Consider the following 13061-nt stretch of genomic DNA (forward strand, 5'->3'; position numbering starts at 1 on the left):
ACATGAATATGCATTTTACATTGTCTATAATATATCTACATTATCATGTCCATGTTATTGATAATGTTAAATGTATATCCACGTCGAATATATGAATGAAATCATATCCACGCAATCATGTCTATGTTATATGTCCATCATGCATCATGTGAATAGATTATAGACGTTGTAAAATGTATATCCATGTCGAATATATCAATGAAAACATATCCACGCAATCATGTCCATATTGTAGACAATGTAAAATGTATATCCACATCGAATATATCAATTAAAACTAATCCACACTATCATGTCCATGTTTTATGTCCATCATGTATCATCCATATCTTATTTTGTGAATTGATATCTAACTACACTTGTGTTTTTTTTGAATTTTTTATGAAAAATTTCTTGTTTGATAAATAAACTATAGTATAATGGATCTTAAAATATGAGAAAATAAAATTATGATTTATTCTAAAAAAAAATTATTTTCAATCTTTCACAATATAGAAAAATACAAAACAAAACAGATGGGGAAAATTTTAATATTTTTAAAAGTCTGGATTAAATCGGGTATTCACTCGTTTGCATCCACCGATATCGTGAACATAGAAGGCAATTTTGGTTTATTTTAAGGATGTTCGTTTTACTGAGGGGCAAAAAAGTCCAAAAAAATTTGAAAACAAAGAAAAGTCACCTAATAGCAAGAAGTACCTTTTGCTGTAATATGAGTTGTAAAAAGTGCTTTTGGGTTTAAATATCTCTTAATTTTAATATAACTTTAAATTATAAAATAATATTCAATATGTATTTTAAATTAATATTTTAAAATTTTTAGAATAACATATTAACAAGTAAGTAAGTAACAAGTGATGATAATATTAATTTTTATAAAAATATATAAAAAAAATTTGAAAAAAATTGAAAAAAAGAACCTGCACATAACGTGCGGGTATTCACCTAGTTGATATAAAATAAAATCAACTTTCTCCATATGCTTGACACATCAGCATTGGAGAGGTTGACACCTGTCACTTAAATTTTAAAAAATAAATTTAATATTAAATATAAAAAAAAAATTTTAATTTAATTTTTAAAACACTTAAAATATAAAAAGTTTATTTTATTAATTGATTCTTAATTAACATTAATATTAATGTTAAACAAAAATTTATGTTATAACTAATTACAAATATTGATAGATATGTATTTAATCTTTATATAACTGTAGAATACCTAATAATATTCAAGATGTATTTTAAATAAATTTTTAAGATTATTTATAATAAAATACTAACAAGTAACAAATGAAATAATGATTATATTAATTTAAATTTTTATTAGTTAATTATTAATTAATATTTGTATAAATGTTAAACAAAATTTTATGTTATAACTAATTAAAAATATAGAATAGTATTTATTAATTTTAATATAACTTTGAATTATTGTATAATATTTAATAAGTATTTTAAATTAATATTTTAAAATTTATTAAAATAAATATTAACAAATAAATAAGTAACAAGTGATAATTATATTAATTTTTATATAAAAAAATTGAAAAATTGAAAAGAAAATTCTGCGGATGTTCACCTGTAAAAAAAAATAATTATTAGAATTATGTTTCTTTAGGAGATATTGCATTACAGCCCCGCACTCAAATCTGAGCGATGAGACGTGGGAATTACAAGAACCCTTGTTTGACTATGCATCAGCCATGGGCTTCGCTTCTAGTCCATGGTATTAAGCGCATCGAAGGCAGATCCTGGGCTGCGCCGATTCGAGGTATAAACCCTAATTTTGAAATCTCGATCCTTTTCGGTGTAAAGTCAGAATCCGATTTTGTATCTGAATAGAATCTGGTTTAACAGAATTTAATCCAGAATACGAGAATTTGATACAAAAGATTGAGCTTTTGATACTTTCATAACTTCTAAGATGATGATGGTGTGTTTTACATATAACAGGTCGTCTATGGATTCACGCTGCTAGTAAAGTCCCAGATGAAGCTACAATCAAAGCAATGGAAGAGTTTTACCAAGAAATTTACGCTGTTGATGGGATCACAGATATTCAATTTCCCCAACATTACCCAGTTTCAAGACTAATAGGTACTATTTACTAATATTTATTTGCCTTGTTAAGATCTGGCATATTTGAAACGTATTTGATTTAGTTTTGTTGGTATAGCACGTGTTTACGAATCTCTATGTATCTTGTTTAGATCTTGTCTATTTGAATATCAAGTTTTATGTTAGATTCTAAGTTAAACCTGATTTGCTTTGGACCGTCTTTGATTCAGTTTTGTTGGTATAGCATGTCTTTACGAATCTCTATATATCATTGTTTAGATCTTGTAAGTTCTGTGTTAGATTCTAAGTTAGACCTGAATTTTCTTTGGACGATATTTTGATTATGTTTTGTTCGTATTTGTTTACGAATCTCTATGTATCTTGTTTAGATCTTGCCTATTTGAATGTCAAGTTCTATGTTTAGATTCTAAGTTAGACTTGCTTTGCTTTGGACCGTCTTTGATTCAGTTTTGTTGGTATAGGATGTCTTTACGAATCTGTATATATCATTCTTTAGATCTTGCCTATTTGAATGGCAAGTTCAATGTTAGATTCTAAGTTATATGTTAGATTCTAAGTTAGACCTGCTTTGACTCTGTTTTGTTCGTTTAGGATGTGTTGAGGTTGTTGGCTGTGTCAGCTGCGATGAACTTCAGAACTGGGAAGCTATACCTAAAGGGGTCGGACATTTTTTTACTTAAATCTACTTTTTGAAAAAATTAAGACAGCACATAATCGATGATTCAATAGTTTGTAATAAGCAAAGCCGGACTGTTTTTTTCTTTCTTTGGTATAACAGGTGAGGCTTGAAGGACAAACAAATTTTTGTTGGCTATGTGAGCAGCCACAGGTGAAATTTACTTCATCTTTCAGTTTCTTACAGTTTTTATTTTGATTGGTTAATCAACATTTGAAATTTTGTGAATTGCTCCAGAAACTGATTATTCCATTTGAGATGCGTGGGTACCAAGGCGTTTATAACTTAGAAAATAAGGTACTCATTATTCCATTTAACTTACTAAGAATTGGGCTATTAGAGTAGTAACAGTTAACTGTTTTTTTTTAATGAAACAGATATACGCAGGAGCTGCTAGAGGTCTTACGCCTTGTCAAAACCAGTTTGTGGTGAAATTCCCTCTTCCAGACCCAAAAGACCCGTTTTCTTTAAAACCCGGTTCTATTTCATATTCAACACAAGAGAAGAAACCAGTTGAGATAGACCAACTAACCAGTCTCACAGCTGCAATCACTGGCGCAAGAGCTGCAGCTAAACAATTCTCGAACAAGGGACAAAGTCCCCAAACCAGTAATATCATCACAAGAAGCAAGAACAAAGGTATTGAAGAGGATGCAGAATCCTTAGATACCACAAAGATGGAAGAAGAAGAAGGATGTAGTGGAAGCAGTTGCAAAGTGGAAGATGATACAAAATTAGCAGTGAGGTACAATGTAGAATCTAATAAAACAAGTTTAGGCACAAAGAGAGAGGACATGAATACAAGTATTGGTGAAAGAAGGTTTGATCCGGGACCTGCTCGGGTACGTATATTTTTTTAAAAACATTATTGGCTTATTATAGAAATTGTATTTCGTTTGTTACGTCTAATTTGGTTTCACATGTGGAATTATCTGACAGATTATGGCCGCTGCAATTAGGAACCTGAAGCCATCGTCTTGACTCTTGTTTTTTTTTTGTTTTTGTTTTTACAATCACTAGGGAACAGACTTGCGTGAAACATTTTTTTTTTTTTAGTTGAATACAAAAAGAAATAGTTTCTAATTAAAATGTACATTTTTCTGAAATGAAAATATGCCTTAATAGTCTCCAAACTTCAATTAAGTAATGCATTCTTGGAACAAAAAGACAAGCAAAAATACATGACCCTAAATCTTGTTTTTTTTGTGTTGTTTATTTCTATTATAATGTGTCCATGATGAATGACTGTTTCATGTCTTGGGAATGCAATTCGTATTGTTTCACTTATAAACTTATGCACTCACTCGTAGATGATAGAGAGAGTATGTATGTTGTGACAGCGATTAACCAAAATTTCTTTGAAGAATTGAAGTACTTTTGTTTGTGTTGAGTAGAATGGTTATGATAGTTAGTGTCTGTTTGTTTGTTGTACCATCTTTGGACTTTCTCATTGATTTGATGAGTGATCAAGTTGCAGATGCTCATGTCTTGATCAAACGGTTTGAGAATCCTCTGTTTTAACCTCGAACTGGAATTGTAGAAATGTTATCATCTCTACACATTGGTGGGTAGAATATACACACTTGATGAGCGTTTTTCTCTAGTGCATACACTCTACAATTGTAAATGAATTGTAGAAATGATAACATTTCTCTACACATTTTGTTGCTTGTGCAAATGAATTGTCACTGAAACAATTTGAGAATCCTCTGTTTTATTCTCAAACGGGAATTATACGAGTGAACTTTGTCAAAGCCAATTGTGTCTTGTATAGAATGTTTATCTCTACAATGGTGGAAGAACTAAAACAAAATACACACACCTGATGAACGTTTTTCTAGTGCATACACTCTTCAAAATATTGAAGCTTTTGTTGCTTATGCAAAATGAAACGTTCTGTTCATGCTTTAGATAATGTTTAAGGAGTTACAAAGACAGAATTATCAAAACTTTGATTTATGTTTATATACATTATGAAAAAGGATTACAATCTTCAAACACAGCATTAGACAACCATGAAGGGGAAAACAATTGGGAGGTCCATGTTTTGCTAGCAAGTGCGCTGGAGTGTTGTTGGCTCTTAATGTATGAAGGAAGACGCATTTCATAAGTTTCTTTTTCCATGGAAAAGTATCAGAACATATGTTTTCAATATGATAGTTTTCTTATTTTCTATTAACAAATGTCAATAAGTATTTTGCAGTCCCCTTCAAAATAAATTCTTTCTTATGCAATTTCTCTTTGCATAAACGGTAAAGAAGAAAAAGAAAAAAAGAAAGGCCCTTGATTCGGCCGAGAGAGAAAAGAGAGAGTATGATGATGCTAAGGCAAACTGCGAAGAAGTGTTTTCTAGGGCTACCGAACTCGACGGCCGGTCTCTCCTTCTATAGGGTTCGGTCGCCATCGATCGTACCATGAGAATGTGATCGACCACTTTGAAAACCCTAGGAACGTTGGGTCCTTCGACAAGGATGACCTTAACGTTGGCACAGGATTGGTAGGTGCTCCTTCCTGCGGTGACGTGATGAGCCTTCAGATTAAAGTCGATGATTCTGGTCAATTCATCACTGATACTCGTTTCAAGAGTTTTGGGTATGGCTCAGCCATCGCCTCTTCTTCCGTCGGTATGTCTTGTCTTTCTCGTGGAATGTTTGCTCTTCCTATGGGATAAATTGTGATATGTAAGGCTCTGATAGATTTGTTTTTGTTTTTATTTTTTCAGCTTCTGAATGGATCAAGGGCAAAGCGATAGAGGAAGTTCTGACCATTAAGAATGCGTAAGCCAGATCTGTCTCTGTTTCAGTTCTTGATATTCTTCACTCTAGTGATATGATTTTTGGTTACGTATAGGTTGAAACTTTGATAGCACATTGGATGATTGTTTTGGATTTATCAATTATTTTGCTTTGCTGTCAAATTTTTTCCAGGGAAATCGCAAAGCATCTTCACTTGCCACCTGTTGAGCTGCATTGCAGTATGCTTGCGGAAGACGCTATCAAATCAGCCGTCAAAAACTACAAAGAGAAGCAAGCAAAGGCAAATGGTGGTGCTGCAAAAGAAACCGTACGTCAAGGCCTGATTCCATTAATCATATGGTGCTGCATTGTGCTGATGATGATGAAATACAAACTCACATGGATTCTGGTGGTTTTAGGTTTTTATTTCTCTTCTGTTTAATAAAGTGCTTTGAATGAAATAGCTGAGGATGTTTAGTAGCTATTGATCCAACTGAGGAGTCTTCCTTGCATTGTGATTTTCCCATTTTCTTTTGGTGTTTTGTGGAATAGTTATTGCAGTGTCTTGATAATTTCAAACATCTCTTATTGAAATCATACTCTGACAAAGCAATCGTGAAAGAAGAGACGAAGAGTGGCACGGATAGTGACGAATGTCTGCTTTACTTTATTTTGGACGACGTTTCTCACAATCTGTTCGATGTTGGGGCAAGTTTTGGAGAAAAGAAGTCGGCTTAGCTGGGCGGTGATGATTGTATCGGAAAGACAAAGATTGTAACGCAAAAAGCCACGACTAGAAGTCTAGAATCATACTGATGAAGCGAGCCATGTTTGGACAAAACCGAAAAAGAGTTCAACAAAATAGATCAGATTACCAGAACACAAGAAAGAAGATTTGCTTTGAATTGAATGATGATGGTAAAAGTTGCATTAGTAAAGTGTTATATATATATAATGATGGGCTTGATAAAGAATATATCATCGAAAGTCGATTTACCTTTTGATCATCACATATTCACATACAAAGTTTAACACTTTTGTTTTTGTTTTATAGACGATGATAAAATGTAATACGTAACAAAGCTAGGAACGTAGTTACAGAAATAAGGAAAACGAACTTCCGTTTCATTGGCTTTGACTGCTTGGAAATATTAGCAATACCTCACCCAAACCAAATCTGCACAAGGCCCAAACGACAAATGTCAAGCACATCAAACCCAACTCGAATGCACAGAACACAAAACACAGAGATAACAGTCAAAAGCAGAGAAGGTTGTACAAACTCTGCAAACAGCTTCAGTGTGCTTGAGGATAACAACGGTGAACTGTAAAATGCCATCTGTCTTGTAACTAGAATCTTCCTTTCCCTTCCCTTGTATAAATAAGCATCAGATGTAAGACCCTAATTCTAAGATCACCTCCAACCCTGAACCCTAATTCTAAGATCACCTCCAACCCTGAACTCATCATGGGGTTTTTTAGAATAACATAATAATTTTTTTTTTTCTGAAATTTGTGGATCTGCCTTCTTTGGTTAAAGCTGCTGAAACCGGGAAAGAGTGGGAAGAACAATTGTGAGTTTGTGGATCTGCCTTCTTTGGTTAAAGCTGCTGTGTTGGAGGAGACAGCAGTGGAGGTTTTCGACTTGGAGGCAATGAAAGGGATAAGGAGCCCAATGGAAGAAGGTTTGGTTCATGCATTGAAGCTAGCGATGGGATGTTGTGCTCCTGTTACAACGGTTAGACCCACCATGGAAGAGGTTGTGAAGCAATTGGAGGAGAATAGACCGATGAATAGATCCGCATTGTATAGCCCGACAGAAACTAGGAGCGACGCTGAAACTCCATTTTAAGCTTTTCTTACTTTAGTTGGCTATATGCATTTGTTTCATAGGCAAGAAACCGTTTCTGATTTTGATTTTATCTATGTATCTTTCTCCATGAAAATGGTGTAACAGAAGCAGTTAAAAAAGCATTACATTGATAGAAGAATATATGATAAAATGATGATACAGCAAAAGTGTAATGAAGAATGCACTGTACTACAATTTGGTAATAGAGAAGAAAGAAAAAGAAAGAGAAAACAATGATACGGGAACGAAGAAAACAAGTTAATTTTCTTCTTTGTTTCCCTTAGCTATTCAATTATCTTCCTCGGTCTTGGTTTTGAGGATTATACAATTAGCTAACACCTCATACCGATCCTGCATTTAAGGGCACCTGAGCTGTAAGTAAGCATACCTACAATAGAAGATGGTTTAGCTCCCAAGCTAGAGGCTCTGGCATAGCTTGCAGGAGCAGCAACTCCTGATTTAGTGAAGTAGGCACCGTTGAGCAATAGGTCTCCTTGCGATCTCTAGTTCCATCGCTTCCATTCTCCTTGCCATGAACCTACTCTCTTAGTTACCTGCAAAACAATATGATAATCAGATGCATCCTTTCTCTGGTCACTTGCATCACCTCATCTCTGGTGTAAGAATCACTATGCCCCATCAACATAACCTGCAATTACCCATCAAGAAAAATTCTTCTCAAACTCTTGAAGGCTCATAAGAAAAATGTTCTCAAAGCTGAGTTTCTCTGTAGTGATTAGGCTAAGATCAAGCGTAAAAACATCCACTTTACACACAATCTACACAATCTAATGCACAACACTGACTAATTACGCAGCTAAATATGAAGTTTGGCTCCAAAAAGGTCAAGAAGAATGCGATTCCACGACAAATTCAACACTGTTTCCATTGTTCTTTCATTCTAGGATCAACCAATTTGGTAATGTAACGCAGTAGAGTAGACGAAGATCTAACCTCATTGTGGTGAGTGAAATAGTTATTGGAGATTGTAATAGCAGTAGATCCCATAACCGCATCAATCAACCCATCAGCACAATTAGACATCGAATTATGATCAATCCAAATATGACTCGACCCGAAAATCGAGATCGCGTCTCCGTCCGCCATAGTTCTCCACCCGTAATGCGACGGCGAGCTTCTCACCATGGCGTTACCCGTCCGTCTACAATCATGGATATTAATCCCATGGATGATGATGTTCGTCAGGAACTGGATCGTGATACACGCGCCTCCTGCGATCGCGACGCTCACGCCTGAAATCGATTGCGCAATTAGCCAGACGTTTTCGCCGGAGATGCCATTTTCGATCTCATCGCCAACAGTCGTCGATTGGATTCCCGGTTGCGCAAGAGAAGAATCCTAACTTCCTCCGCTCCGCACTGTTCCTTGAGAATCCTAACATTGCCAAAAAAAATTTCTCAAACCCCGACCAATAAGAGCACGACACGTCATCGATGAACCTTAACAACGGATTCGTCGAGCTCATTCCAAAGAGACGGCATCGTCCGAAATTAGGGCTTAAACAATTAAAAAAAAAACAAAAAATGGTTTTGGGCCTCACTGACGAACTCCAACGAACTCGCGTTGGAGGTGGTCTAGGTGGATGAGAATGAATTTTCAGTAAAATAATTAAAGCTTTCTCTTTGTTATCTTCAAATTTGTGTTTTACTTACATGGTATCAGAGTTATGGAAGGCTTTATAGTACAGGCTAATGCCGTTCTTGCTGCTCTTCCCCCAATTACAGCAGTACTCTCCGGCACTACTACACCTCCGGTAACTACTGTTGCTACTTCGGTGACGACTACTCCTACTCCTACACCGGTCGTTTTTCAAGCTCCTCCAACACCGGTGCAGCCTCAAGTTATCTCCTTTCAGCCAAGCTACACTCCAGCGGCTCTTTCCATCACTCAAGTGGTCACGTTGAAGCTAAACGACTCAAACTACCTCTCATGGAAACTTCAGTTTGAACAGTTCCTCCAAAGTCAGCTCCTTTTGGAGTATGTCACTGGATCCATACTTCGTCCCTCTCCTACTCTCTTGGTTCGTAATGGAGATCTGGTTTCTAAAGTCAGCAACCCTGATTTTCTTAAATGGGTACACACTGACCAACTCATTATGGCATGGATCTATGGCCCTCGCTCCGAAGAAGCTCTCAAAAGTATCTATGGACTTCATTCCTCTCAAGAAGTTTGGTTTTCCCTTGCCAAGCGCTACAACAGAGTCTCTGCCACTCGTAAGCTCGACATTCAGAGCCGGATCCAAACAATGGTCAAAGGTACTCAGACTCTTGCTCAGTACATCTCGGAAACCAAGTATCTCTGTGACCAACTTGATTCCATCGGCTCACCTCACTCTGAGCATGAGAAAATCTATGGTGTTCTGACTGGGTTAGGAAGATAGTATGAATCCATTGTTACTGTAATCGAACACTCTCTAGATTTTCAGTATGGTTTTTGCTTTGAATATGTGGTCTACAAGCTCACTGGTTTTGAAGAAAAACTCCAAAAGTATCAAGTATCAAGCCTCAATCGAACCAAATCCCCATCAAGCCTTCTACATTGCTAGAAGAGGATACTCTAACAGAGGAAGAGGTCAATCTAGAGGTACCAACAGAGGTAGAGGTTCCTACTCAATTCAAGGAAGAGGGTTCCCAACCAGTTTGGACAAGGAAGTGGTCGGGAATCCTCAGATAATGGACAAAGGCCAACATGTCAACTCTGCGGTAAGTATGGTCACGCAGTGTACAAGTGCTACAAGAGGTTCGATCCAACCTTTGAGCCACCAGAGAACAACAACTTGCCACAAGACATGGCTGCAATGAAGGTTGCCTATGAGCCGAGCACTGGTGCTTAATGGTACCCTGACACAGGAGCCACTCATCATGTGACAAGCTCAGAACACCATCTGCAGGAGTCTCAGCCGTATAATGGAACAGATGCAGTGATTGTCGGTAATGGAGATTTTCCACCTATTACTCATGTAGGTTCTATTGCTCTCCCGACTCCTACATGTAACTTAAATTTTACTGATGTCCTAGTTTGTCCTGAGATCACTAAATCTCTTATCTCAGTGTTAAAGCTTACAGATGACTACCCATGCTCATTCACCTTTGACTCTACGTCTGTGTGTATTAAGGACAAAGCAACTCAGCAGCTTCTCAGGCAGGGAAAGTTCAACGCTTGTATCGGTTAAAGAATCCTCAACCTTCGGTGTTCTTCTCAAGCAGACAACAATCAGCGAGTGATGAGGTGTGGCACAAAAGGCTGGGGCATCCTCACTATCAAGTTCTCAAACATCTATCTTCTGTTAAGGCTATCTCTCTCAATAAGGCTACTTTCTCTATGTGTGAGTCTTGCCAATTAGGAAAAACCTACGGACTTCCTTTTTCTAGATCTGAATCTCAGTCAAGTAAACCTCTTGAGAGGATTCATTGTGATGTATGAGGTCCTCCACCTATTGTATCTTCTCAAGGATTCAGATATTACATTGTGTTTATCAAGAATTATTCTAGATTATGCTGGTTATATCCTCTAAGATTAAAATCGGATGCCTTTCATGTCTCAAGATATTTCAACAACTGGTTCAAACTCAATATGACCAGAAAATCAGAATTTTTCAGAGCGATGGTGGAGGAGAATTCCTAAACAAACATTTTATTTATCACTTTTGCTGCTTGTGGCATTCGACATTATGTCTCTTGTCCACACACCCCTCAGCATAAAGAACTCGCTTAGAGGAAGCATAGATATGTGGTGGAGTTAGGCCTGTATATGTTGTTTCAAAGCCAACTGCCACAACATCTCTGGGTCGAAGCATTGTTCACGGCCAACTTCCTCATCAATTTGATCCCTACGCCTGTTCATGAAAAGCGGCTGAGTCCATACGAAGTTTTGAATGGGAAAGCTCCAATATACTCTTCTTTTCGTGTGTTTGGATGTGCTTGTTACCCATTTCTCAAACTTTATACTCAAAACAAATTTGATCCCAAATCTTTGCTATGTGTGTTTGTTGGGTACAATGAAAAATACAAGGGTTACAGATGTTTACATTCACCAACTAGAAAGGTTTACAATCAGCAGACATGTTCTGTTTGATGAACAACAATTTACTTTTGCAGACACATACAAGAGGTTTCTACCCTCAGCATCCACACCACTGATGCAAGCTTGGTATTCAGGACATCCCAAACCGACGTCTGTTCTTGCTGCTGCAGGAAGTTTGCCTCAGGAAGATGTTGTTTGCTCTCCAACTATCAGAATTGGCAATATCTCTGTTACCATTTCTGAGAATTAGATTCAGGGAAGTCCCTCTCCACGTGTGTAATCTCCGGATACGAATTATACTACACATTGTCTCGGTCTTCCCTTACAGCTGTGTCCCCTGCTAGTGTCACACCTGAAGCTCAGACATCTCCTCCTGTTCAAGTTGTAGAACCTCCGGTCCCCACTAATGCTCATACAATGGTGACCCGTGGTAAAGCTGGAATCTCCAAACCAAATCCCAGATACATTATGTTTGCTGTGAAAGGTATTCCTGCAGAACCTCAAACAGTTGCAGAAACCATTGCTCATCCAGGTTGGAAGGCTGCTTGTGACGAATAGATTCACACTTGTCATGAGACTCATACCTGGGATTTGGTGCCAAGACCTTCGAATGTCAACTTATTAGGATGCAAATGGGTCTTTAAAACCAAACTGAAGGCTTATGGTACTCTAGAAAATTTGAGAGCCCGACTAGTTGCTAAAGGTTTCGAGCAAGAAGAAGGCGTAGACTTCTTGGAAACTTATAGTCCGGTAGTAAGAACAGCCACTGTGAGGATGGTTCTCCATCTAGCTGTAGTTGAGAGATGGGATATCAAACAGCTAGATGTCAAAAACGCCTTCTTACATGCGGATCTTCAAGAGACAATATTCATGCGACAACCACCAGGTTTTGAAGATCAAGAGCATCCTGAGTATGTCTGTAAGCTGAACAGAGCTATTAATGGGCTGAAGCAAGCCCCCAGAGCTTGGTTCGACAAGTTTAGCTCTTTCCTCATTGAGTTTGTATTTCAATGCATTCTTAGAGATCCATCTCTCTTTGTTTACATGGATGGAAAGAGTCTGATGTTCCTTCTATTGTACGTTGATGATATGGTTCTCACGGGTAATGATCAATATCTGGTTCAAAAGCTGCTTGCTAGACTCGGAGACAAGTTCAGAATGAAAGACATGGGACACTCAGATATTTCTTGGGGATTCAATCCACTTTTACTCCCACAAGACTCTTCTTGAATCAAGAGAAATATGCCTCTAATCTTCTTCAAATGGCTGGAATGCAGTACTGTTCCCCAATGCCAACCCCTCTGCCACTGCAGTTGAATCAGGTACCTCACCAAGATTAGAATTTCTCTGATCCCACTTATTTTTGCAGCTTGGCAGGGAAACTCCAGTACCTCACTCTCACTCGACCAGACATACAGTTTCTGGTCAATTATGTGTGCCAAAAGATGCACAAACCTGCAATTTCTGACTTTATACTTCTCAAGAGAATCATTCGATACTTGAAAGGCACTCTCTCCATGGGCCTCTACCTCACGTCTGATACAGATTCCACTCTTAGAGCCTATTGCGACAGTGACTGGGCCAGATGTCGTGAAACACGGTGTTCAATAGGTGGTTTCTACACTTTCTTGGGCTCCAATCTCATTTCATGGTCGGCCAAACGACAACCAACG

The 13061-nt window shown here is 37.3% G+C and overlaps 1 protein-coding gene and 2 pseudogenes across 1 annotated transcript; 2 read left to right on the plus strand and 1 right to left on the minus strand.

Annotated features, from left to right (window-relative positions):
- Window positions 1-1618: 1618 nt before the first annotated feature.
- Window positions 1619-3924, plus strand: LOC18022895. The gene is made up of 7 exons (XM_006405910.2): window positions 1619-1773; window positions 1956-2099; window positions 2673-2740; window positions 2860-2910; window positions 2995-3054; window positions 3135-3599; window positions 3697-3924. The coding sequence occupies exons 1-7, from the start codon at window positions 1659-1661 to the stop codon at window positions 3736-3738; spliced, it is 945 nt and encodes a 314-aa protein (XP_006405973.1). The 5' UTR covers window positions 1619-1658; the 3' UTR covers window positions 3739-3924.
- A 1146-nt stretch (window positions 3925-5070) lies between these two features.
- Window positions 5071-7344, plus strand: LOC18022896 (annotated as a pseudogene).
- Window positions 7345-7483: 139 nt separating this feature from the next.
- LOC112088492 lies at window positions 7484-8846 on the minus strand (annotated as a pseudogene).
- Between the last annotated feature and the right edge of the window lie 4215 nt (window positions 8847-13061).

This window comes from Eutrema salsugineum, unplaced genomic scaffold (genome assembly GCF_000478725.1).
Source record: "Eutrema salsugineum unplaced genomic scaffold, Eutsalg1_0 scaffold_14, whole genome shotgun sequence".
Taxonomy (NCBI): domain Eukaryota; kingdom Viridiplantae; phylum Streptophyta; class Magnoliopsida; order Brassicales; family Brassicaceae; genus Eutrema; species Eutrema salsugineum.